The 24489-nt window shown below is 40.6% G+C and overlaps 1 protein-coding gene across 2 annotated transcripts in view; it reads left to right on the top strand.

Moving 5' to 3' along the window:
* The first annotated feature begins 553 nt into the window (after positions 1 to 553).
* The window catches only part of ANKDD1B (ankyrin repeat and death domain containing 1B), a 27374-nt gene continuing 3438 nt past the window's right edge, over positions 554 to 24489 (top strand). Inside the window, exons 1-13 of one of the 2 annotated variants that reach the window (XM_017808325.1) lie at positions 1620 to 1695; positions 4215 to 4318; positions 6349 to 6447; positions 12002 to 12100; positions 12192 to 12296; positions 14061 to 14159; positions 14531 to 14629; positions 16481 to 16579; positions 16979 to 16993; positions 17450 to 17548; positions 19075 to 19173; positions 20946 to 21044; positions 23345 to 23440. In XM_017808325.1, coding sequence (XP_017663814.1) covers positions 4271 to 4318; positions 6349 to 6447; positions 12002 to 12100; positions 12192 to 12296; positions 14061 to 14159; positions 14531 to 14629; positions 16481 to 16579; positions 16979 to 16993; positions 17450 to 17548; positions 19075 to 19173; positions 20946 to 21044; positions 23345 to 23440 — 1056 coding nt within the window. In that variant the 5' untranslated portion in view covers positions 1620 to 1695; positions 4215 to 4270. Of the gene's footprint in view, positions 645 to 1619; positions 1696 to 4214; positions 4319 to 6348; positions 6448 to 12001; positions 12101 to 12191; positions 12297 to 14060; positions 14160 to 14530; positions 14630 to 16480; positions 16580 to 16978; positions 16994 to 17449; positions 17549 to 19074; positions 19174 to 20945; positions 21045 to 23344; positions 23441 to 24489 lie in introns of those variants that run through there. The other variant, XM_017808326.1, reaches the window with a different exon arrangement.

The raw sequence follows: 24489 nt of genomic DNA, 5'->3' as shown, positions 1-24489 counted from the left end.
GCACCTCAGTCTCTTACATCCTGAGGCTGTGTCAAGCTAGTCACCCTTCCCAGTGCAGTGTACATTGATTGACAGTGGTGAGAATAACTCTCCCAAATGGACTCCAACCTGCAGAGAGAGCTCTGGGACCACTGAGTAATTAGTAATGCAACCATGACTACCTGGTAATTAGTGATAAAGTGTTACTTGTTTGTGTGGTGCAACGGGACTGCCTTTTGTCTTGCGTGTGCTTTTGGAGGTTCCAAGTGCTATTGGCACATAAGGCTAGAGAAGACCTAGAGATTGGATGGGGCAAGGATGATCCTGCTCAGTGCCTAGCTGGTGCCAAGAAATGCAGTATATTTAATTCCTGGTCTTTGTTAGAACAGACTCCCGAAGCTACTCCACACCTCTGCCCCTTGGGGTGATGCGTCCAGGTGGTGGGGTGGTGCTGCGGGTGTGCCCGCAGGGCTGTGTGAGGCCTCGAGCCCCAGAACCGGTTTGTCGAGGCCAGCACAGGGCACCTCCCTCCGCACGCCGACCTGGGGCCCCTTCCCTTGCGTGAGGAGGAAGACCAGCCAGGGCAACGATGAAGGGTCTGAGCCGCCTGCTCCGCACCGAGGAGGATGCTGTGCGGGGAGCCATGGCAGCCAGCCATGAGGGCCGTGAGTCCGGGGGGTTGGAGGCGAGGCAGCCCGGGGGGCAGCGCAGCCCCGGGCCCCTGTGCGGCGGGCACAGCCCCGGCAGGGCTACCGGGGCGGTGGCAGCCTCCCAAACCCGCTTTTTGCCTTGACCGAAGAACAAAATGAGCGGTGGGGGTTTGGAAAGGACGAGGTTAAACATGAGCTCCTTTACATGTAGTGAAAGACATCAGTAAATGTGTGGATGTGGGGTCAGAAGCTGATTTTGATGTTGCCTTCCAAAGGAGAAGTCCTGCAAACTGCCCAGTGCCCTGCTTCACCCCTGACCTGCTCTGGGGGGGGGGTTCACTGGCATCAGTCACGTCTCTGGGGCTGAGCCCCTGCCACCAGTCCCACAGCCGATCTGGGCCCCCATTTTGGGGACACAGAAATCAGAGGACCTTGCACTCAGCAACACAAGTCTCAGTGATGAGCTCTCCAGCTTTCATCCTGCACATTAGTCTGTGAAAGACCAGACTGCTCTGGAGTAGGCTGCAATTAGTGAAAAGACCTGATTTGTGGAAACCGAGAAGTAGTTGTTAAACCCTGCCTTGCCCCGGTCCTGTGATCGAAGCGTGACAACCAGGAGCCCTTCTCCTGGGCTGTAGTTCCTGCTTCCAGGCTGGCAGAGTGGGCAAGAAGGGAAAGAAATTGATAAAATATCACTGTTGCACTCGGTGGATTTTCCTATGACCTCTTTGAATCAGAAAATTACTATTTTAGAAAAAGATTCTCATTAAGTGCCCTAGAAATTTTATTTCCAATAACAAGAAAACAAAGGAACCATTGAAAAGGTGGTCAAATGATTAAATAGATGACTTAATTTTTAGAAACAATTTTATTGCCATTTGAATTTAAATGTTGTTATTTTTTTATTTTACCTCCCTGGAATCTTCAGCCAGTTCAAGTTCTTGGGGTTTTTTTCCATGTGTTTTTTGAGATAATTTTGGATTTCATCGTGTGGACACCACAACAGGAAATTAGAAACAGACAGGGGAGGTGGGGGAACACACACATGAAGGGATTTTCATTGTCTGTAAGTACTGAAATCTCTGCAGCACTTTTTTACTTCGTTGGAGATCATCCATATTTGTGATATTACTGAAAGACAGAATGAGGCCTCTAAGACATAAGTATGAGAAAAGAATTGAAGGTACCTCACTTTCTGTTTTGAGACCAACAAAGCTATTTACTTTTCTGCACTTTTTATTTTCTTGCCCTTCTAAGAGATGAACAATGTTGGGACATTCAATATACTGCTGCCAGGACTCTCTAGGAAACGGAATATAACTATTTTATTGTTATAATATAAATATGCAGTTATGATACAAGCTGTAGGGCAATAAGCCAGACATTTTGTATGAAGCCATAGAAAATACCCTCTAAAAAACCCTGACAACCTCAAGTAGATAGTTGATTGCTACTGTTACTTGAAAATAGAGTGGTTACTGGTAACACAGGGAGTGCCAAGTCCTGGAGACCCCAGAGCTTCCATAAATCTGTAGTCTGACAGCTCTGTACTCCTGTGATTTCATACATGAGAAAAAAAAATCAGTTTGCAAAAGCAGCAAAAGTTTGGGCAACAAATCAGTGTCATGGCATGTCTGGATTCTCACTGTTCTTAACTCATGAATTAACAAGAGGTATTAAGAGAGAGATTATAAAGAAACATGATGCCCAGAACAGAAGGTCTTTTAACAGCCTGGACAGGAGAGAAAAGATCATTTATTAATTCTTTGTCAGAACTACAACAGAACTGTCCTTGCAGTACTGTGTCTGATGGAGATACATTAAAGAAACATAATTTTCTCTTGTTTCTTGAAGGCAGTGTTGAGTAAACGCTTGGGGTTGTTCATGAATGTCCTGAGGTGCATTTATTTTTGCATTCTCAAGTAAGACATATGTGTGATGTTCATCAGCAGTAACAAATGTGGCCTAATTGTAACTAATTGCAGCTACTTAGTGCTGTACATTTTGTTTCCACATTTGCCACAGATTTGTCTTGAGCAAGGTGTCCTCTGACCATTGTTATCTGAATTGAAATTAAGTTAGTGGAAAGCTCTGGTGGATACTTCTTTAGGGTAATGACTATGTAAACTAGGAGTAAGAAATTTATTCTTCAAAGATTCTTTTGTTCATAGATCAAAGATCCCAAAGTTCATAATGATGATTTTCCAGTCAGGCATGCTCCTTGTCACACATGCCAGGGGTGCCTTTTTATTTGGAACTGCTTTTTTTTTCTTTTTTTATTTTCCCCTGTGCCCCCATGTTGTAATACAAGCAAAACATATTCTATGATTTGCAGAGAAATTTGGGAGGTTGCTTCATTTGTTTGAGGTGCTTGGATAATTTCATAGGAAAACGGGAAATACCTTTGCAAGTATCCAGTTTAATTTCTAACTCATTCTGTTACGGTACAACTATGATTATTCCCCCTGAGACTATAGACATGGGGAATGTGTGAAATGCAATTAAGTGAATGCTATACTGATTTTCCTTAGTATGCTCTGCAGTCATACTGCCTCAAGCTGTGTTCTTATTAGGCATTAATGAACTTAGACATAATGCAGTAGGATGAATTTGCCTGAGAGGCCCCTAAGGAATAGTTAATTGCTGCAGTTCCTGGTTCAACAGAGTGCTGTCCTCTTTGGTGGTATCATTGGACAAGTGATTTCAGGGCAAAATATTCTAGACAGAAGATATCTAAGTAATTATATTACAAGTGTGATACGCTAGGGAATTAAAGATATCTACTAACATTTTTGCAAGTGATTTAACCGCTATGCTATTTTCTTCTAAGTGATTAATCAAATGTTAAGGTAGAAACATGAAAAATACTCTGACCCCCAGCTAAACCAGTTGTAAGGTACTGGCATATTACTTTCCAAAGTTACTGAACGTGCTGTTGCAGCTACTCTAGCTAACCAAACGGATGTTCATTTTTGAATTGAGACATTGAGGAAAGGTCTCAGTTTAAAAGTGAATGTCACATTGTGGCCAGATTTTGGGTTCAAGTAGACACCTTTTTGTTTGTTTCTTTTTGCCTCCTGTAAAACCTGGTTGGTTTGGTTGGTTTCAGTTGTTTTGTTTTGTTTTTCCAGTTGTGTGATGCCATGTGGTTACTGCTTTAGATTTTTTTGTATTTTGGTGGTGTGTTGTGTTTTAAAACAGAGCAGCTTCTCAAAAGAACAAGAAATAAATGCTGCAGTTTGTACCATTCACTGGTATGCCTGTAAAATAATTTGGGACCCATTTAGATGGCAAGAGCTTTGTAAAAGAACTGTTCCTGTGAGCAGTGCAAACAAAGGTAATCCATGTTCTGAAATGTTTCAGAACTACCTTTATTTGCACTTAAAATTTGAAATTAGAAACACTAGCCAAGTATTTCTAAAGGAGAAAAAGGTAGTCCAGAAACACTCCTATGATGAGAAGTAAATTTTTCTTGTAGCATTAAATCAGGACAAATAGCAGAAAGTAAGAAAAGTATCATTACCCTTATGTTGGTTGTGGCTATTTTTTTAATAATACAATTTTTTTCGTCATGTTTTTCCACAGTATTGCCAGATGAGAGAGAATTTCAATATGCTGCTAAAATTAACAATTTGGAAACCATGGAAAAGCTGTTTAAAAAGAATGTTAATTTAAATGCTGTAGATACTGTGAGTATGAAGTGCCTAACAGATCACTGCTATGAAATGTGACTCTTTGGGGTTGCTTGGTGGAATGCCAGCATGCTGGTGTGTCCCATCAACTGCAAGGTGGTGGAACTGTGGGAGTCCCCTCTAGGACCTAATTAAGAAACATTTCACACATCCATCATGAACAGTAGGATTTGTGCAGCGTAACTCACAGGTTTTTGCATTTAGCCACTAGTCAGGGTATCACACTGGGAAATAAGGACTTCTCAATTGTGTCCCTACTATAATATTTCCTCAGTGTTCTTGAGTGACCAATTTCTCAAGTTCCCCATCTTTTAGAGTGGGAGGACTTTACCTCATTAAGAATTAATTTTTGCTACTAACATCAGAAATTTCAAGGGTGAAGTATTACCCTTTGGTTTGTATAGAACCATGGGAGCATTCTATCACATCCTCTAGCTCCAGGCTGAGATCAGAGTTCATATTTTGCCCAGAGAGATGAAAATGCTTTTCTTATGCTGCCTTGAACTCTGGGCCTAACAAAATATAGTGCTGTATTCAACATGAGAAGTAGTTCAACAGCAACAGAGCGGTCATGACATTAAACTGGGAGTTGTGAATAATAGCATGCCCTCAGTGGCTACATATAATCATCTATCCATGAACATCCAAAGTTAACCACAGGTTCTAAAAAAACTTTCTTTCCCATGACTGTGTTTATTTTCCTCCACTGGAGAATGTTCAATAGTACATGTGAATTCTCTGGTTTCTTTGTGAAAAAGAGAGGGAGACAAAATTTTTTATGTATAAACTTCTTTTGAACAGTGAGAGTGTTCCCATCAATTGCATAGTACTCTAAAAAGTCATGTAAAATAGTTCTTGCTTCCTTATTGATTGCCAGAATTTAGGAAATTAAACTAAATACATTTCCAGTCAAGTAGTTTGAAACTTTATTCTGTCATCCTTAAATCACACTTGTATTATGAGAGAGTTATTAGCATAGCTATGTGGGGGTTGTGCTTTGATTGATTCTCCTAATAGGGGTGTAGCTTATACTGGCAAAGCCATTCTTTTTGTTCATGTTGATCATTCCTGCCCCTGTACTCCCAAGCCAAATAAGCAAGGCTGTCAAAAGGTGAGTTTTTATGGTACTATTTCTGTGCAAGAGTTTTTTTCTGGCGTAAATACATGTTGTAAATCCCACCTTTTTACGTTTTTAATGCATATCACTTTAAGTTTAAACTTACACATGAATAAGTCAGATGATCTGCAGAGAAGAATAAGAGAACAAATCAAAACCTACTTTTAAAGTTAATTGGTTAGATCTCTTTATACTTCCTTGTATGGAAACTATTAGTGAATTATATTAAAGCCAGTTATGTTGACTTTAACTGAAAGCAAACTCCCTCCAATAAAGTTTAATTCAATTTAACAATCCCTTTTAAATTCAGACCATTAATTACTTTACAGAGCAATTAATCAAGTCTTCCTGATAAGCAGTGAACCTATTTACCTGTGTAAAATTACTCACTGCTGGCAAGATGGTAGCTTTCACTTACGTAGATAATGACTCAGTCTGGGAAGGTGACTAACACTGAATGAGGGAGAAATCTTGTCATGCTTTGCAGAGATTTAGTGAAAAGGAGGATATGAGAAGCAAATCTAATTGTGTAAATCTAGCTCTCAGCTTTTCAAATCAATCCATAAAATAAAATAGTAAACAAGGATGCTTCTTGTACTGCATTCATCTTCTCTAGGCCGTGTTTGATACTTCATCCCACTTTGACATTTCAGTGAAGGAACAATGCTATGCAGACTAACTAAACCATTCTGTTTTTAAAAGAATTCTCCCAAGATCGGTACTTAAATTCTATCCACAAGGGAAGAAAAACGTAGATAAAGACGTAGTGAGACTGTTGAAGGAGAAATATGAAATAGTATATAGTAACAGGTACATTTGGTAATAATCAGAGAATTCCAAAATCCTGATCACCTGCACAGGGAAAAGAACTGTATTACAGACCTGACAAACAAAGCTTTGCTTATTTCAGCTGAAGCGCACTGCATTCCATTTTGCTGTTGCGGGAGGTCATGTATCAGTGGTGGATTTTCTTCTTCATCACAAGGCTAGGCTTGACATATCAGATCAGGTAAGCTGTTTTGCTTGTTTTGATTCACACAGTATAGGAACACCTTAGGGGAAAAGTGAAAGTAGATATTTATCTTCTGCTCCCAGTTGTGCAAAGTTAAATGATTGCTGTAAAAACTCCAGTTTGCCTTAGAACTTCACACATTTATGTGAAAAAACGTTGTTAGAGAAAAATATGTTGCCTGGAATACTGGCTAAGTTAAATACTTGAATCAGCACAAGGCAAGGGTGGCTGAAATACACTGTCTGTGGTAATTGTAAATTAATCATGGGCCACTTTATATGAAAGCGATCACTGAAAGTAAAAATGAGCTATGGGGATCGCTAGCGGCTCAGAAAGTACTCCTTGTATTCTTTTCCTCTGTTTTTATGTGAGTAGCTTAATGCAAAACTGTCAGCTGCTCTGCAGCCTCCAAGATGGTAAATGTTTATCTGTGTATGGCTGATTTGCTTGGGCCAGATGGTGATCCACAGTGCAAGATTTGAGTCAGATATTAAACCCAAATGTATGGTGTGTTATTAATAAATATGCTATTCAATAGGGGCCTCTGGTGGTCTAGTGGTTAGGGTGCAGGACTCTCACTGCTGCGACCCGGGTTCGATTCCCAGCCCCCCGGGCAGATGGAGCTCGTCAGCCATGTGAGGCAATCCATCTAAGAGAAGGTCACTCTAAACAAACCTACGTCCTGGGGACCTCACTGCCACTGTCCAAGTTTGCTCGGCCCCGGCAGATGAACCTCAGGATTAAAGGGTGGGCTCAGTTCAGCGCACGCTGGGTCTCACCTAAAAAATCCACTGCGCAGGCTTGAAAGGTTAATGACCTTTCCCAAATCTTCGCTCGCAAAGAATGGCCATTATTATTATTATTATTATTATTATTATTCAAACCAGGAGTTTTCCATTGAACTGAGTAATGAAAATTGATGAATTTACCTTTACCTTTTTCTGCTGTTTACTTCTCATCCACCATATGCAACAGTGTTTAAGTTATAAATAAGATAAGTGCCAGGTTGTGGAGAGTGGAGGGAGAAAGCTGCCTTGTTTTCACATTGTGTTAGAATGAAAATGAGAGAGATCTGTCAGTTGCAGTTATCAGTGGCTCATGGCTTTGGCATGTTCTTGCAGTGCAGGTAACCATTTCCTTGTTAATGCTGGTTGAGTTGCTCTGAAATGTGCTCCTGAGCTGCTCTGTCAGTGAATACCTCATGTGCTGCTCTGAAGAAATATATCCTCCTTCTGGACCCTATCAACTCCTAAGTAGATCTTGCACTGTTGTAAGCAACGTTTCCCATTTGTCTGGCAAGCTGAAAGACATTGCCTGAATGGAAGTTTAAAATTAATTGTCTATAATATAAAAGCTAATGGAAAAGTACTGCAAGAAGTTTTCTTCAAGTATTAGTGCTCTCTAACAGTTAAGAAATGGATCCCTGGATCTTCCACAGAGTACCAGTGGGTATAGTGTAAATTTTATTCTGTATCTATTGTAAATTATCCTTTATGGCAAATTATTTTTCACTAGCCGTCTTTCAGATTTATTGAGGCAATGAGGTGACTCAAAACATATTACTGGTCCTTTCATTACCCTGATAAGTTGCATTGAAGCCACGGTGGAACCCTCCATGCATGTTGGGGTTTCTATTAGACATTTAGAATCTCATTCTAACTAAAGATTACCCTTAAATTATTAAATGTCTTTAATTCTTAGATGTTGCTTATCATCATTTTGAAAGACCACTGGAGACACTCCATCATATTTCGCTTACAGGACTTAAATGTTATGACATTACATTTTGTATTTGACAGTGATTCATGTACTCTCTGGCAATCCATTTGATCTTGCAACTGATAAGAAATAGCATGAAGATATTGTGACTTGATTTCTGACATACTTTTTGTATTAATAAGCATAAAGTCTTAAGCCCTCTTAACACAGCTCAGTACAAAAAATAAGCTAAAAACACAGAGCAGCATTCCTAGCAGCAGATAAGTTTTGCTCCCATCTCTAGATTGGAGACTTGATGTAACTCATGGAGGTAGTTAAGATGTTTATTGATTAAGAAACACATTTCTAAGAAACTGGCAATAAACACACCACTATTAATTGTATTATTGATTAGTATTAATAGTATTAGCAGTATTAATTCACAACTATATCAATCCCAAGCTGCAGTGATTGAGTTACAATTTTATTGTTTGTTACCATTTTTAGCATTGATACAGAATTACTGAAAAGAGATCTTATAATACAAAGCTGCAATTCTTGTCCTTCTGCACTTAATATCAAGGTAGAAGTTTACCTGTTCTTATCCATCCTACCATCACAACTATTTCAGAGGTGGACCCAATGAAGAGTCCAAGGCAGTCCCTCACTATATTGGAGGGAGCTTGGGTCTGCAGGTCATCTTATCACCTTTAGCGCAGGAGTCCACAATCACACAATTCTCCACATTTTTGGTTTCCATATGATTTTATGCCTTATTTGCCTTTTTTTTTGTCTTTACCTTTGCCCACCTTTTTCCTACCCTTGTACTTCCTTTTCTCCTCCCAGACTCCCTTCTGCCAAATAGCATACAGAGAGAATCATATAAAGTGGCTGAGGTTGCAACCTCTGGAGATGACCTAGTCAGCCTCCTGATTAGAGCAGATTACTCAGAGCTGTGTCCAATCAGGTTTTGATTATCTCCAAGGATGGACACCCCGTAACCTCTCCAGGCAATTGATTCCAGTGTTTGATCATCCTTAGAGCAAAAAAGATTTTTCTCATGTTGAAGTGAATCTTCCTGTACTTCAGTTTCTGCCCATTGCCTCTGTCCCTGTCACTGGACACCACTGAATCTGGATGGTTCTTTTTCACTCCCTTCCATCAGGTATTTATGCACAATGATAAGATCCACCCAAGTCTTCTTTGACTAAACAGTCCCATGTTGCTAAACATCTTCTCATATGTCAGATGTCCCTGGGGCATGTCCCTCCTATGCTGGAAAGCCCAGAACTGGACACAATACTAGAGGTGTGGTTCACCAGTGAGTAGAGGGGAAGGATCACTGCCCTTGGCCAGGTGGCAGTGCCCTTCCTAATGCAGCCAAGGATATAATTTGCCTTGCGTGCTGCAAGGACACAGCTGATTCATGTTTAACCTAATGTCCACCTGGAGCCTCAGGTCCTCTTCTGCCAAGCTGCTTTCTAGTCAGTTGGCCCCAGTCAGTACTGCTGCCTGAGTTTGCTTCCCCTCAGGTACAGGACTTTGGATTTCCCCCTGTACAATCTCATTATCTTCTTACCAGGTCTTTTCTCCAGCCTGTCAAGGTTCCCCTGTATTGTAGCACACCAATCTGGTCTATCAGCCATTCCTTCCAATTTAATACCACCTGTAAATTTCCTGCAGGTGCACTCTGCCCCATCATTCAGGTCATTAATGAAGATGTTAAACAGTGCTGGACCCAGGATCAATGTGTGCATTGCTTGTGACTGGCCTCCATCTGGACTTCGTGGTACTAATCAAAGAATATTTTGGGCCTGGTAGTTCAGCTGGCTTTCAGTACAACTTGGTATACCTGTTTGCCTACACCTGTATTTCTGTTTGTCTAGAAGGATGTTATGAGGGACAGTGTCAAAACTCTTATGAAAGTTGAGATAAACATTTATGTCTCTCCCCTCATCCACTAGTCTCATTGTGTAAGGCTATCAATTCTAGTTACTTTTTCTCCTTATTCATACTTAGGAAGGTTTTTCAGGGCAGACTTTTGAAACAGTCACAAATTTTGCCCAAGCCTAGATTTGTCTCATAGCCTGCACACCAGATGCATGTTCCATATTGCCCTCCACTGTTTTCCACTGCAATTTCTGCAAATACAGGAAAGACACTGATAGACTGTAGTCCTGTGCAGAGCCTCTAGGATGATTAGAACTGCAGCATGATTAGAACTGTGTATGAGGAGGTGCTGAGAGAGGTGAGCCTGCTCAGCCTTGGGAGAAGAATGGTAAAGGGGACACCTTATGGCTGTCTGCAGCTACATGTGGGGAGAATACAGAGAAGACAGACAGACTCTTCTCACAGGTGCACAGTGACAGGACAAGAGGCAATGGTCTCAAATTGCAACATGGGAGGTCCTAATTAGATAGAAGAAGAAAAAAAAATTCACTATCAGGGTGGTCAAACACTGAAACAGATTTTACAGAGAGTTTTTTAGTCTTAATCTTCAGGCTATTCAAAGCTTGCCAGGAGAAGGTCCTGAGTGACCTAATCTGGTTGGACAGGCTTTGAGCAAGAGGCTATAGCAGTGGGACCTCCAGAAGTCTCTTCTGTCCTGTACTGTTCTCCTACTCAATGAATAGTTTATGAGTAGTACCCTGAAGTCACTATCACCTCATCTGGTCACTGGTCACCACAGGGAAGAGATCAGTACCTGCCGTCCCACTTCCCCTCACAAGGAAGCTGGAGGCTGCTGCTATGTTTTCCCTCAGTTTCCTCTTCTCCCAGCTGAACAAAACAAGTGACCTCAGCCGCTCCTTGTATGGCTTCTCCTTAAGGCCCTTCACCATCTTTGTGACCATTCTTTGGACACTCTCTTACAGCTTTATATCCTTCTTGTATTGTGGCATCCAAAACTGCACACAGGACTCAAAATGAGGCTGCATCAGCACAGAGTAGAGTTAGCCCTTTTGTTTCTAAGTTAAAAACCGGGGGTTTTTTCTTTCTTTTTTTTTTCCTTTTTCTCTTTTTTTCCCCTATAATAGAAATATTTTTTAGAGAATTTGAGAGAAAAGAACCTTAAAAAGTCTAAATGGAAAATTATGGTGACTCATGGATATAGAGCCACTACATATAGTCACCTGATTTGTCATCCACTGCACCCAGGGCTAAATATCTACATAGTTTCTGGAGAGAGAGAGAATAATTTGCAGGTAGTATTTAGTACCCCCTCCCCTCCTCCCACCCTTCCTTAAAATGGGATCAGTCCTTCTCTGGAGATGCCAGACCTTCTGTCAAGAAGAGGACACACTGAACATTTAGATAAGTCTTGTTGCATTACATTTTCCTTAATTCCACTCATACTGCTAGGTGTTAATATTGCTTTTCTAAGAGCCTGCAGAGCAGAACCTGATGCACTGAATTAATCAGTAAGATTTAAGGAAATTTGGTGTGAGGTGTTTTGGTGGTAGTTGTTGCAATCCACCCTGCAAGACAGAAGTAAGTTTTGGGTCAGAGGCTGGAGGTGCTGTTTTTTTCCCAGTCATTTAGGCTGGGGCAGGGGGCTGCTTCAGAGACACCCCTGCTCAGAATGAGGCCTTCTTGGGGTAGTGGTGGGTGTGTGCACAGAAGGACCCCTTTGACGTGGTCTGGCTCATAGCAGAAACGCATCACACACTCAGAGACTCCCTACTGGCCTCCACAAAGCTAAGAGTTCGTGGGCTAGGCCCCCTTCCCTCAGCCTTTATCTTCAGTCTCCTGGCATGAGGCTTCTTTGCACAGCTTGCTACAGTAGCAATGTTTTAAGGCAATTAAAAAATCCAATTCCTAACAGTAATTTCTGTCTTCGTAATTTTATTTGAAGCATGGCCTGACAGTGATTCATCTTGCAGCTTGGACTGGAAATCTGGATATAATGCGAAAATTAGTTAAAGCAGGTGCTGATCAAAAGGCTAAGAATGAGGTTTGTTATGACAAATTTTTATCAACTCTAAACATGTTTGTTTGGGAAAAAAATCAAACTTATTCTTACAGAGTCACTTATGGTTTTTCAGGAAGGAATGAATGTACTGCACTTTGCAGCTCAGAACAACAGCGTTAAAATAGTTGATTATTTTCTCCAAGAACTTCATCTGAATGACTTGAACAAGCCTGATGCGGTACAGTGTGTTTCTTTCTGTTTATTTCTTTGATATCATGAGGCTTTTGTTTAGGACAAAACAATCCTGACTTGGGGAAATTCAATTAATTTTAATTTATTGCTAGTTACGTAAACTTTTAATTACTGACTTTAATATTGAGAAACGAGTAAAACAAACAGCCAGACAAGCACTTGGAGAAAAAACCTTTTCTCCCTCTTTGATTATCTCAGTTGAACTGCAGAAACTTCTCCTCCCCTGCTCTCCTTGCTTTTGCTGCATGTGATGTTCAGTTGCATTGGTGAGGCAATGGGAGGCAGAGGAGGTTGGGGCCAGTCCACAGTGGATTCCTTTTTTTCTGCTCTTTGTTTCTTACTCTTTTCCTCTGCTTCAGCAAGCTTCTTCCATGGGCTGCAGTCTCCCTGCAGGTGTACCTTCTCTTGTGTCTCCTCTCTTGCATCCTCTCATGTCTCCTTCTGTATCTCCCCTTGTGCCTCCTCCCTGTAGCAGTGACCAGCCCTTCTTAAATACATTTTCACAGAGATATCATGGGTTCCTCTGATGGCTTGCGTGTTGGCACGTGGTGGGTCAGTTCATTCCATTGTGGAGCCAGTTGTAAATGGCTATGGAAGGGCAGTCTCTGATGTCCTCCCACACAGCCCCCTGCCCTTACCAAAACCTGCCAGTTATGGCCAACATGGGCGTATTTTTTCAAGACAGAACATAAAACTCTGTGCAGCCATTCTACAAAGGTGCACCAACTCTTCAACAGTGCCAGAACCTCATCCTCATCAGGTTTGCTGTGTTTTTATTTTCCCTTTCCACAATGTTGGGATCTTGTTTTGAAAGCTTACATAGCTAAGTAGGATATTTTATTTTTACATGAGGAAAACTTATTCCTGTGAGATCTGTCATCAAAAGAACAGATCTCCCTTCTTTTATTTTTTTTTCAGCCTTGAACTTTATTGACCCAAAATTCTGAATTCTTTTTACACATGACAAGGCTGACAAAACAGAGTTAATTTAACAAAACAAACGTTTTCGTCTTAGGCCTTGGGAAAAGAAAGGTGAAGAAGCATCTTCTCTTTGTTGAGGTTGTTTCATAATTCTCTATTAGTTGCCTGCATTTCTTTTTCTTAGACGTTTATATAGGCCACTATCAGATATGAGATGAGGCTGTTTTAACTAGTTGGTTAAGTGCCTCACTGTCTGAACAGTGGTATGGTTTTATGTGAAGATAACTTTCTGCAGTTGAATTGTAAACAGTTTGAAATTTAGACAGCACCCAAAAAACCCCCAGAATGTGCAGCTCTAAATTCAGGCCTCCAGGATGAAACTTCTGAGATATGTTTGTTCTGGTCTGTGCTTAGAGAATTCAAATCATCCATGTTACACCATGGAAATAAATCTTGCAGTTTTCTTTACTGCCTGTTTCTGAGCATCCTCAGACTTCTAATGTTCTTTCAATAAATATTTTCATACTGAGAAGAATTAAGATTTAAATATTTTGAGCATAATTTCTACATTTTCACCATTTCTAAACAGTTTTCATGTATTTTCTTCAGGATATGCAAGATGTATAATCTGTTTACTTACACTAACTATATATTTTTAGTTATTAATCTTCTTGTGTATATCTACTATTCTATTAATCTCCTTAGTCTTATGATACATACATTTTTATGTAGGATACATGTACACACATGCATGCCATGAATCTAGTAACCAGAAGCAAGTATTTCTACTTTCTCTAACACTATGTTTCTTTCCATAATTGTTTTCTAGAAAGGTAAAAAGCCATTTCTTCTGGCTTCTGAGAAAGGCCATGTTGACATGATAAACAATTTGATTGCTCTGAAACTGTTCACATCTGAAAAAGATAAGGTAAAGATTTCTTTTCCACAGAAATACAACTACAAATGTGCTTACCCAGGTTTTGGCCATTAATCTTTAAATCAGTGGTCTTGAGGGCTTGGTGTATACCCATATTTGCGGAACCCAGTCTTTTTGCTGGTACACACTGAAGTTTTCAGAAAACCAGCTAGATCAACAAGATCATGTCTGCCTACATGTGAAAAGGCCCTTTTCCAGTTAGTCTCAGTCTTGGAATGTGTCTTGTGGATCTGCCTCCTTCTCCTTGTACATAAGAGAGAATTGTATGTAAAAGACCAAAGGCTTTGTGTTGGTTTTAGTTAATATATTTACTTTATTCTGTGTTTTAAAATTTTAATATTATTTGACTTTTTAATTTCAAGGAGGGAAACACAGCATTGCATTTAGCAGCCAAAAATGGTCACAGTGAAGTTGTAGAAATTCTGCTTGAACAGTGGGAGGAAATAAATGACCTCAATCAGGTAAGGACACTGAGAAAGAGATAAAATTAGAGACATGAAAAATTGTCAAAAAAATAAAATTTCAAAAGAATAGATGTGGCACTGAGCGGACTTCCTTAGTTCTGCTGCTTTTCTAGTACCTTTGCATCCTGTTTCCTTGTTCCTTGTCCAATAAATTCAGCTCTGTTAACTCATTCAATGTCTCTTTCTCTGTCCTCTATTCCTCACACAATGACCTCACCTGCATTTGGCATGCCCTTGCATAACTACTGGTAGAAGAAAACACAGAAGGGCCTTAACCTCCACTTTGCTTTCTGTTGTCCAGCATTTTTAACCATGTGATCCCATTCCTTTTAACATCTCACATATAACATCTCTGGTGCTTTTCAAGCTATTCACTGGACCAGTTCAACTTGCATACCAAGCATTTACCATCATAGATACCTCAGCAAGGAGGTCTCAGATTTGCACCTTGCCATCTGAACTCAGTTGCCTGCATGAAACTGGCTCAAACACTGCCTACCCGCTTTTGCTTTCCTGGGTTAGTGTTGGTGAGCTCAGCCGACATATTCATCAGTTGCATATTAGCTGTGAAGGTTGTATGCTTGAGCTGATGCAGTCATGAGCTTAATTTTGAGGCTTAAACAAGGAGTAGAGAAAGGAAATGCACACTAGCTGCTCATCTCAGCTTTCCTGCTTTCCAAAGTGTCTTTGTGTCTTCTGTTTCTTCTGTGGGGCAGCTAGAACAAACTGAGCAAGGTAATTTCCCTTGTTGCGGGCTGTCATGCCCACTGTGGGAACATACTGTGTGGCTGATGGTCTGTTCTGCTGGCCCAGTGGGTGAAATGAGTAAGGGACACCCACTCCTACCTGAGGCCCTCTTCTTCCTTTATCAGCAACAGATTTGTGGGTGGAGAGGTTCTCTCTTACCCAACTTGTCTGCTATTTTCAGCTATGCAAGCTGAAGAGGCACACAAGCCTCTTTGAAATGAGAAGCCCTTTTGTTTCCAAGCCTTGTCTAAGAATGTTGCTTCTGCACACAAAGCTTGTACTGCTTGTGCCCCTGCCTTGCCATGGCTAATGGAGTGACCTTCCCCTCCAGCTGGACATATTCTGGGTGGTGTAGAAACCGATCTCTCGGTTTCTAAAATATATTCAGTTTACCAGAATAATGGTGTGAGGATTTTAAGCAAAGTACAAACAGGATTTATTAAAGCTTTTGTGAATGTTAAAACACTAGAGTAATTTTTATTAAACCTTTGTGTATTTTAGGAGTTTAGAAGCAGGGAGTAGATCATTGTGCAGCTGATGTAAGCTATTTTAGAGACTTGTTGTGGAGACATGGAGACTCTTTTGGTGTGAGAAGATTTGAAATAAATATGAAATAAGATTATTTCTATTAAAAATCCTCCTTATAAGTAGCACTAGGTGTTTGCAATTTGTCAGAAATCCATGGCATTATACTGACAGAATTCAGTACTTACTGTACGTTCTATCATGCTGTTGCTGACCGGCAGCAACTGCTACCCACCATCTTTGTTTCTGTGCCTGTTTTCAGCAGTCTTCTTTGAAAAGAACACGATTAATATTTATGAATATTAATATATGAATAGTTGTTAAATAATTTTCTGTATCATTAAACGTTACTGTACCTCTGTCCACATAAATGCCATCTGTCACTGAACTGTTGGTGAGTTGCCACATCATTAAAGTGCTAATTTAGGAGCATTCAGGTTGTGTTCTCTTGGGACCATCTCACCTTTTCTACTGAGCTGGAAGAGCCTGATCGAGCCTGCCAGAGGTGTTTTGTGTCACAGTCTTATTAGTCACGTGGCTTAAATGGGAACAGACATTTTCTCTCTTTTGGTCTAGAACGGAGAAACTCCATTTTACTTGTCTGTTAAAGGAGGTCATGAAAAATGTGCTGAACTCTTACTGGATGCAGGGAGTGACATCAATGTTTTAACTCAGGTATGTACACAGCACACAGGTAGTGGGACTTCCCAGGCAGTGGGAAGGACATTATATTCCCTTTTCTCTGTGTACTGAAAGTGTATTTGCTCTGCTTATTTTTATGAAATGAGGAAAAATAATAAAATAGAATGGGGATGTAGAGAGTACTAACAGAATAAAACTGATGTGGAAGAAAAATAGCATTATATTTATTTGAAAGAGTACTGTGGTGGAGTTTATTTACTGTATGCCCAAAAGTACATCATATGACCAGAAAATGTAGCAGACTAGGGTAACTGAAAATCCTATGTTTTGGCAGTGACTGATCTGATGTTCTTGTTCTTGTTATCCACATCTGGTTCCTGGACTTTGGTCCAACTCACATCTGCTGAATGGCCTTGGTTTGCCTGCTGCAAGAGGATTATGATTCCAGTAGACTGAGAGCTTGTTTGTTTACACAGAATTATTATGTAAAAATGTTCTATGGATTTATTTTTAAAGTTTGTTAATGTGAGTGTACTTGCTTGGTAAAGGTCTAACAGGCTAACTAACAGACTAGGATGTGTATTGACATTGTTGTTGTCCATGGCTCAGTATAGAGGACAATTGAAAAGGGCTGTTGGATACTGGTGTTCTTTAGCATACTTGTTGTGATATAGTAAAAATGGGAAATTCCTTCACTATTGACAAAAGCAATTGCACATCATCCTGACTGCTGATCCACTTCTTTTTGTATCATTTTATCAAAGATTGGTTTTTTTCACAGAGAGGATAATAACACAAACTTAAATGGAAGATTATCCTATATTTGTAGCTCTTTTTAGTACTGTTTTTTTTTTTTTAGGAATAAAAATGTAAGTTTTTGCTGTCTATCAAAATTTCTTTCAGAATGATAGCAGTGCTTTGCAGGTTGCAATTCAGAATGGACATCTATCCTTGGTTACTTTTCTTATTGGTAAGAATATTGACCTGGTTCCTAAACCCGAGGTGAGTGTATATCGGAATAACTGTTCTGCTACTGCTCAGCCTGTCCTGTCTTTTGTGGCCTTCCTTGGAATTCAGACAGCTGAAGGAGATTGAGTAGCTCCTTGAATTTTATACTATACACGTTATCACTTAGTTGGGATATTGATTAGCAACATGTATAGACCAATAGAGACAAGGTCCTGTTGCACAACCCAGGGAGTGCCTGAGCAGACTAGTCCAGTGCAGTGTAGACATGGCCAGGCTAAGCCAAGGAGAAGATGAGCAAAGTACCCTGCTTGAACTAGCAAAGCAGGCCTCCCTGTGTGCTGTGGGCAAAGAGTTAACACTCGTAATGGATTTTGAATAAAGATAACTAGAAAGTACATAAACACTTTGGTGTTGTCACCCTTTGAAGGTAAATGCACACTCAATGGCCTCAAAATCTGCATGCCACCATTCTTTGGGATTTAAAAAGAAGGGGTATTTATATTACGCAAATCTTCTCTCAGTTTAGATATTAGAATTTTTGTTACACCCGAGATTTGCTATGAATAGGAAATTATTTTCCATTTCTACAGCACAGGATGAAAATGGCATCTTGGCTTCATGACAGGCAGTGATCACTGGCCTATTGCAGGAAGTTATCAAGCAAGAAAAATTTATGATGTGCTGGAAATGATTTAAAGTTTGGGCAGTTGTTTTGCTACTTGTTCTCATTGGCTTTCTGTAGGAGAAGCAACTCATACAATCATAATTTATATTTTGAAAACATTTCCATCAGGGTGTTGCATAAGAGCTTCCTTTATTTTTCTGTAGCCCTGAAGAAATGGCTGTGTTTTATAAAGACACCGAACTGGTGTCTGGCACCCATGAATGGTACTGGTATGGAATTATTCTTTAACTGTATTTCACAAGAAATTGATGAGTCACAGGTTCAACATCCAAAGTGAACTTGCCAACCAGATGATTGGATTGTGACTGGTGTTGGACCTGTGTCCAGTTACTTTAATAAATAATCACTCAAATGAAACCCCTTAATTTCTTACCAGCTGTAACTTGCTCTAAATATGACAGCAAGTCAGTTTAGTACAAAGAATATTTCCAGCAGCAATGTGCTTGTTCCTGGAAAGTAGGTTTTGACATTTGTTTACCAAATACAGAATAAATCTGTCTTCAGGCTATTCAACTAATGGCAAACCCAATGTTCTGAGGGAGCCCTAACATTACCCTAATCTCTCTGCCAAGGCTAGCAGCACATCCCAGGTAGGAACATTTAAGAAGAGAGCCTTGCCACATTCCTAAATGGTGACACACTGATGCAACTCCATATTTCTGTTTTCTCAGCTGTATTTGTCTACCTGATGCTGTAGGAGCAGGCTACCATCTCTGGTATAACTGCACATTGAGATGTGTTTTCTGCAATCTTGAAGCTCTGCTAGAGCATATTGCCTTTGCAATGGGTAGTTTTCAATTAAAACCTCTTTCTTGTTTGAATAAACTTCTAATAATGTACCCAAGTATAACAGTTTATTATTTTCCCTCCACAGCAGAAGAATTCCCCTCTCCATTTAGCAGTCATTGGTAACAATCTACCAGTAGTAAAAAGCCTTTTGGATGCCAATCATGATATAAACTCCTTAAACAATGTAAGAAAAACTGGAAATTAACACAGTTTCATTGGTAAAGAAGAGATTATTTGGATTTTGCTTGATTTTTTTTTTTTGCCTTATGAGCTCAGAGTGCAAAAAAGTAGGAAGGAAGAGGCGGTTCCCTCCTTATCTTTTTGCTTGTATTAGTCACTGGTACATGCTATGCTAATATTGTTTGTGGAAGATAAGGATAATGGGTTAATTTATTGTTCAAGTGTTACGGTTCATGTGCAATAAACGACAGAAATATTTGTCTCGATGGTATTGACCTCAGAGGGAAACCCAGTGCAGCGTGGCATTTGACTGGAAAGAAGTGAATCTTTTTTTAAAGCAACCCACGGGGTGCAGTGTTTTAGATCTGTGACCAAACCATGCTAGTAAGACACCAGAGTTAAAACTGTTGCTGAGCAGTGTTTGAACAGTACCAAGGATTTCTCTGTTTCACATTCCGTGCCCCCAGGTCAATACAGGGGGGTGCTGAGGGAGCTGAGAGGGGACACAGCCGAGCAGAGCTGAGTGAAGTGCTGCTCCACACTACACAGCAATACCCTGAATGATGATGTCATAGGTCTCTGTGATGCAATCAGTTAGCATGTTCAGCTGTTAACTGAAAAGATAGTGGTTTGAGCCCACCCAGAGACAGCAACATGTTTTCCCCACCTTTACCAGGATTCTTTAGCCTCTACTTGGTGTCAGTGATCTTTGGAGACCTGGCTGGTTGTTGGTGAGTTCACTGTAGGTCACGCATCCACTGCTGATGTGTGTCATATTTACTTTGGTGCTGTCATGCTTGATCCCTTTTTTTCTGTACAAATCCTCCTACAATTGTTAATGACCATTTTCTGCTTTTGCTGTGTTGTGTGTCACTTTGTATTTCTTTGCCTGTGAGGGTGATGATAAAAGCACTGGTCTTGTGACTAATCTGGTATTTTTGGGCCCTAGAATGCCACTATCTGGGTACTCTCATGAAGAAAATCAACAATTACACCATTTCCCTTTCCTCCTTGGAGAGGTGCTTTGTTGAAAGAGGAACAAATGGCACTACCCCTTCTTATCCTCCATGATAGGTCTGCCCCACCTTCTTGTAACAGCTACTTGGTTCCTTGAATATCCTCGTGTAATCACACTGTTCATACTAGAGTGTGTTATGAGTATGATTTTGATTATTGTTCATAAGGTTAAACAACTAATTGGAAATGCCACACAGGAATTCACCCAGAAGCAGTTGATTCTCAGGTGGTATAGTTAAAGTTCACTGAACTCATTAGGAAACAGGTAGACTTCTGCTACTCATCATCATTTTGTGGCAGGGCTCGCTAAAAAGCCCTGTTGTGGATGTTGCATCATAATGTTGAAAATTATGGATGTCTAGTTGTCTTGGAATGCATTTCAGCAGGGAAGGGGTTACTTGAGAGGATAATATTGATGCAGGTTGGCAGTTGCATGAAGCACTCTGCCCAAAACACCTTGCTTTAAGAGGGAAGAGAGAGAGAACTTGTTAGTTTATGATACATTAGAGGGGCATTACAGCAACTTTTTCTGAGCCAGCTGGAACTTCTGTCTGGTTTTCCTACAGAGATCCCATGTGCTGTCTTGTTTACCTGAAATAAAACTGGCAGGTAGATCACTCAGAAGTTAAATTATTTCATTCTGTGTTTTCTCACTAAGGCTGCCTCTTGTTGTGAATCAATTTTAGATTCAGCCTGAGAGCATTCTGCTTCTGGGAGGGAGTTTGATGTATTACATTTATTTGGTGTCTATAATTCCAGAGGCAGGAAACCCCTCTGCATTTGGCAGCTGATCTTGGTAATGTGGAGCTGGTGGAAGTGCTGCTTAAGGCAGGATGTGATCTCAAGGCCATGGATAAGGTAAATTGCATTCCTCACACATGCAAGGATTATATGATTTTATTTTCTGGTTTATACCCTTCAGCCTGGAAAGACTGAGGCAAGAAGAGCAATGGCTGGAAGAAGTACTAAAGCAAAGTTGATAGGCAAGTGCTTTTTAAAGGACAAAATACCAAACCCAGTTTTTACAAATTTGCTAGATTAAATTTCCCCTTTTTACAGTTACCGCTATTACAGATTTTCTGTATGACTGAATTGATGGATTCGAATTGATGGATTTGATGTTTATTATGAGAAAAATCTAGCTCTTTAGGAACTTATAAAAAGTAATTTTTCTTCACAAAACTGTCCTCATGAGAAGTGAAGCTTTACAAACTAGGATTGTCTCATTTTTCCCTAGCCTGACATGAGGCTTGGGGCTCTGAGCATGGGCATTGATGTGTTTTGGAAGGCTGAGGTAAGATGCTGCACTGTAATTAAGCTTTTTCATTCAGAATTATGCCTACACTTGCCAGAAAGCTCCAGTTCTCATATGGGCTAACCCAGAATGAAATCTTGTTCACTTTAGACAGCACCTTAGCCACTGGAAAATTTTCTCAACCTCTTTGTATTCTAAGAGCAGACACAGACAATTATTGCTTGTTTTGACCTTAAGCACCTACAAGTCTTGGGATAGATAGTGCCCTGGTATTACAGCAATCTTGATAGAGTTCATGACTTGTTATGAGAATTTGGCTCTGAACCACTACAAGTTGTGTCACCTTTCTGCACTGGTTTTATTTCTTGGAGTAGTTTTTTCCTTGCCTGTTTGCTGGATGACCTCTGAGGCCATGCCTCCACTGGGAACATTCGCAAGTACAGTCCCCTTTGAACTGAATTGGTGCTGAGATGCCAAAACTGACTAAACAGTAGACAGGAAACAGGGGGGCCTGCTTCTGTTGCACAGTGTTGTCCTGTCCTGTTGTCTTGGCCTGGCCTGGCCTCCATACCCTGGCAGCAGGAGTCCTCAGTCTCCAGAGCGTGTCATACATCTGCTTGAGTTGCAAGCTGTTAGAGCAAAGGAAATGCTATCTCAGGAGCTCTTCCTTCTTCCCATCTGCAGATAAAACTGTCTTTGGTTGTGAGTGACAGTGCACAGAGAGCTCCCTGTGTGCAAGACTACCATGCTACATGTGCATGCAGGATGCCAGCATGCCTGCACCAGCACAGGAAGCCAGAAACACCCACCCCCTCTGCCTCCCTGCGAAGTGTAGAGCACCCCTCTAGAGGTGGAACCCATGGAGCTCTTATGGTCTCTCTTCACATGGACTCTTCACATATAAAGCAAGCCTATGCCTTAAAGGTTTAATGAAATGTAAATTCATTGGCTTCCAATGTGATGCTTTTCTAAAAACGAGAATGATCGTGAGCAGAACTAGGAGCTACAACTCAGAAAGTGTATACTAGGGAACTTTATAGCAGCTAGATAGTTGAAATACCTCATTACTGCATCTTCTAATTAAGAGGTTGGCTTCTGTTAGGTCTAATTTTCTAGAATGCCTAGCACTTGATATGTGGAGAACACCCTGAATATTTAAATCCAAGGCAGTTACACTCAGTGCAAATCTGAGAACAGACCATTGCAGAATTAACCCTTTAGAGCCACTGAGATGCCTTTACACTGAAGTGCTGACAGCAGAGATGGGTTCAGGTAGACTGAGCAGACCTCTGCAGCTGGATTTAAAGCAATGGCTTTTAGTTACTGTGGCTGCCTGTACTACCCATGAAGCATCATCCTATAGTTGTGCTTATTTCAGTTGTCATGAGAAAAGTAATTCTCTTTTCATTCTGTGAGCTAACCTCTTTTACCGAAAAAAACAAGGCACAAGTTTGCCCTTAAAGTCAATTTCCAACTTTGCCAGCCCATCATCTGAAATGCCAGTTTAACCATTACATGGGAATGGATTGTATTGTGGTAATTTTCAATTCGAGATGCCTGGGCTTGTGTGAACTTGGAAGCAGTGACTGGAGAGTGTGAGCTGGTGTAAAGTATGCAGCAGTCTGAGTGCAAGAGGTTTCTGAAAGCAGCCATACCTCACTAGAAATTCTTTAGAGGGAAGTCCAGTGTGGGAAAGAAATTGACCACTGCTGGACTGAGGGGATAGAGCTCATGCAGAGCATAGAACTTGGATTGTAGTTACTCAAAAGCCATAAAATTGTAGTAAATACCTTTTCCAGGGGAAAAAAAAAAAAGAAAAAAAACGATGGGTCTCTGTGAACTGCATTTCTTCTATGATACACTTACCTGAGATAATGTTCTGATTCACTATCTCTACTTTCAGCATGGAAAAACTGCACTAGCTGTGGCATCAAGGAGCAATCATGCCCTCATTGTAGATATGATCATTAAAGCAGAAAGGTATTACACCATGAAACAGGTAAGAGGCATCTTTCGTTACACTGAATACAGCGATAAAGGAAAAGCCAATTCTGATTTTGAAGTGTCTTTTGCTTGAGGTAGTCCCTTTTGGCAGGCTGCAAGATGCAGGCTTAATTCCTGACTAGCTGTTAAAAATGTAGGCAGATCTTAACATTTTCCTGCATTGTGCTCTACACAGAGAGACAAAGGGGCAGAGGGAGATTCTAAACTAAATTCAAACTGTGCCATCAGCATGAGAGCTGGGATAATCTGGATCCACGCTGATCCCTGGATCCTTTGGCACAGTAGAATCTGTGGTTGAAAAACGGTAGAGTGCAGATGTCTGTCACTCCTTTGTTACCAAGGGCTCAGCTGTTTTGGCAGAAGCTCCCTGTTCTGTTCCTTTTGTGCTAATTATAAAATTAAATCAATGAAATGGAAAAGAATACAGCAACAAGTGAAGGACACAGCTTAGATTGTCTGAATATCTTACTTTCTTTCCCTAGTTGTTACTTAAATGTAGGCTGCATAGTGCTGGGCCTCCCTAAAGGGCCAAATTGCCATACCAATTTGTGACTTCATTCTCACTCCTGCTTCCTGCCAGGCAGTGTTTGTTTCACTAAGTTAGCCAAGTGTATAAGCATACTGATCCCATCCCAGTGCAGGCACAGAATTAGCTGCTTTTACCACCCCACTCCTGCCCTGTGTGGCCAAATTAATGACACTTAATGTTACAGGGCTCGTAAATCACAGATCTAGATTAATTATCATGAAAAGTGCCTCCCCCAACGCCCTGTATTGTGCATATTTGATTTGCACCAGTTCAGCTGGAGTTGTCAGCTATGTTATTTTTTCTTTTGGCTTAAAGGGGAATTAGAAGTGAAGTCAGCTGTTGCCACAGAAGACATGACAAGTCTGAAAGCAGTAAGCCCATAATGCTCCTAACCTCTTGGCACTGTGTACTGAATTGCCTGAAGAGAAAAAAAAGATAGTTAGGCAGATGGTTTTCTACAAGAGCACCAGAGATGTTTGGAAATACAAACATAAGTGTTCGTATCCTATTGCCTG

The sequence above is a fragment of the Lepidothrix coronata genome, unplaced genomic scaffold, assembly GCF_001604755.1.
Source record: "Lepidothrix coronata isolate B3197 unplaced genomic scaffold, Lepidothrix_coronata-1.0 Scaffold22, whole genome shotgun sequence".
NCBI classification, from domain to species: domain Eukaryota; kingdom Metazoa; phylum Chordata; class Aves; order Passeriformes; family Pipridae; genus Lepidothrix; species Lepidothrix coronata.
This window is presented reverse-complemented; position numbering and strand designations above follow the sequence as displayed.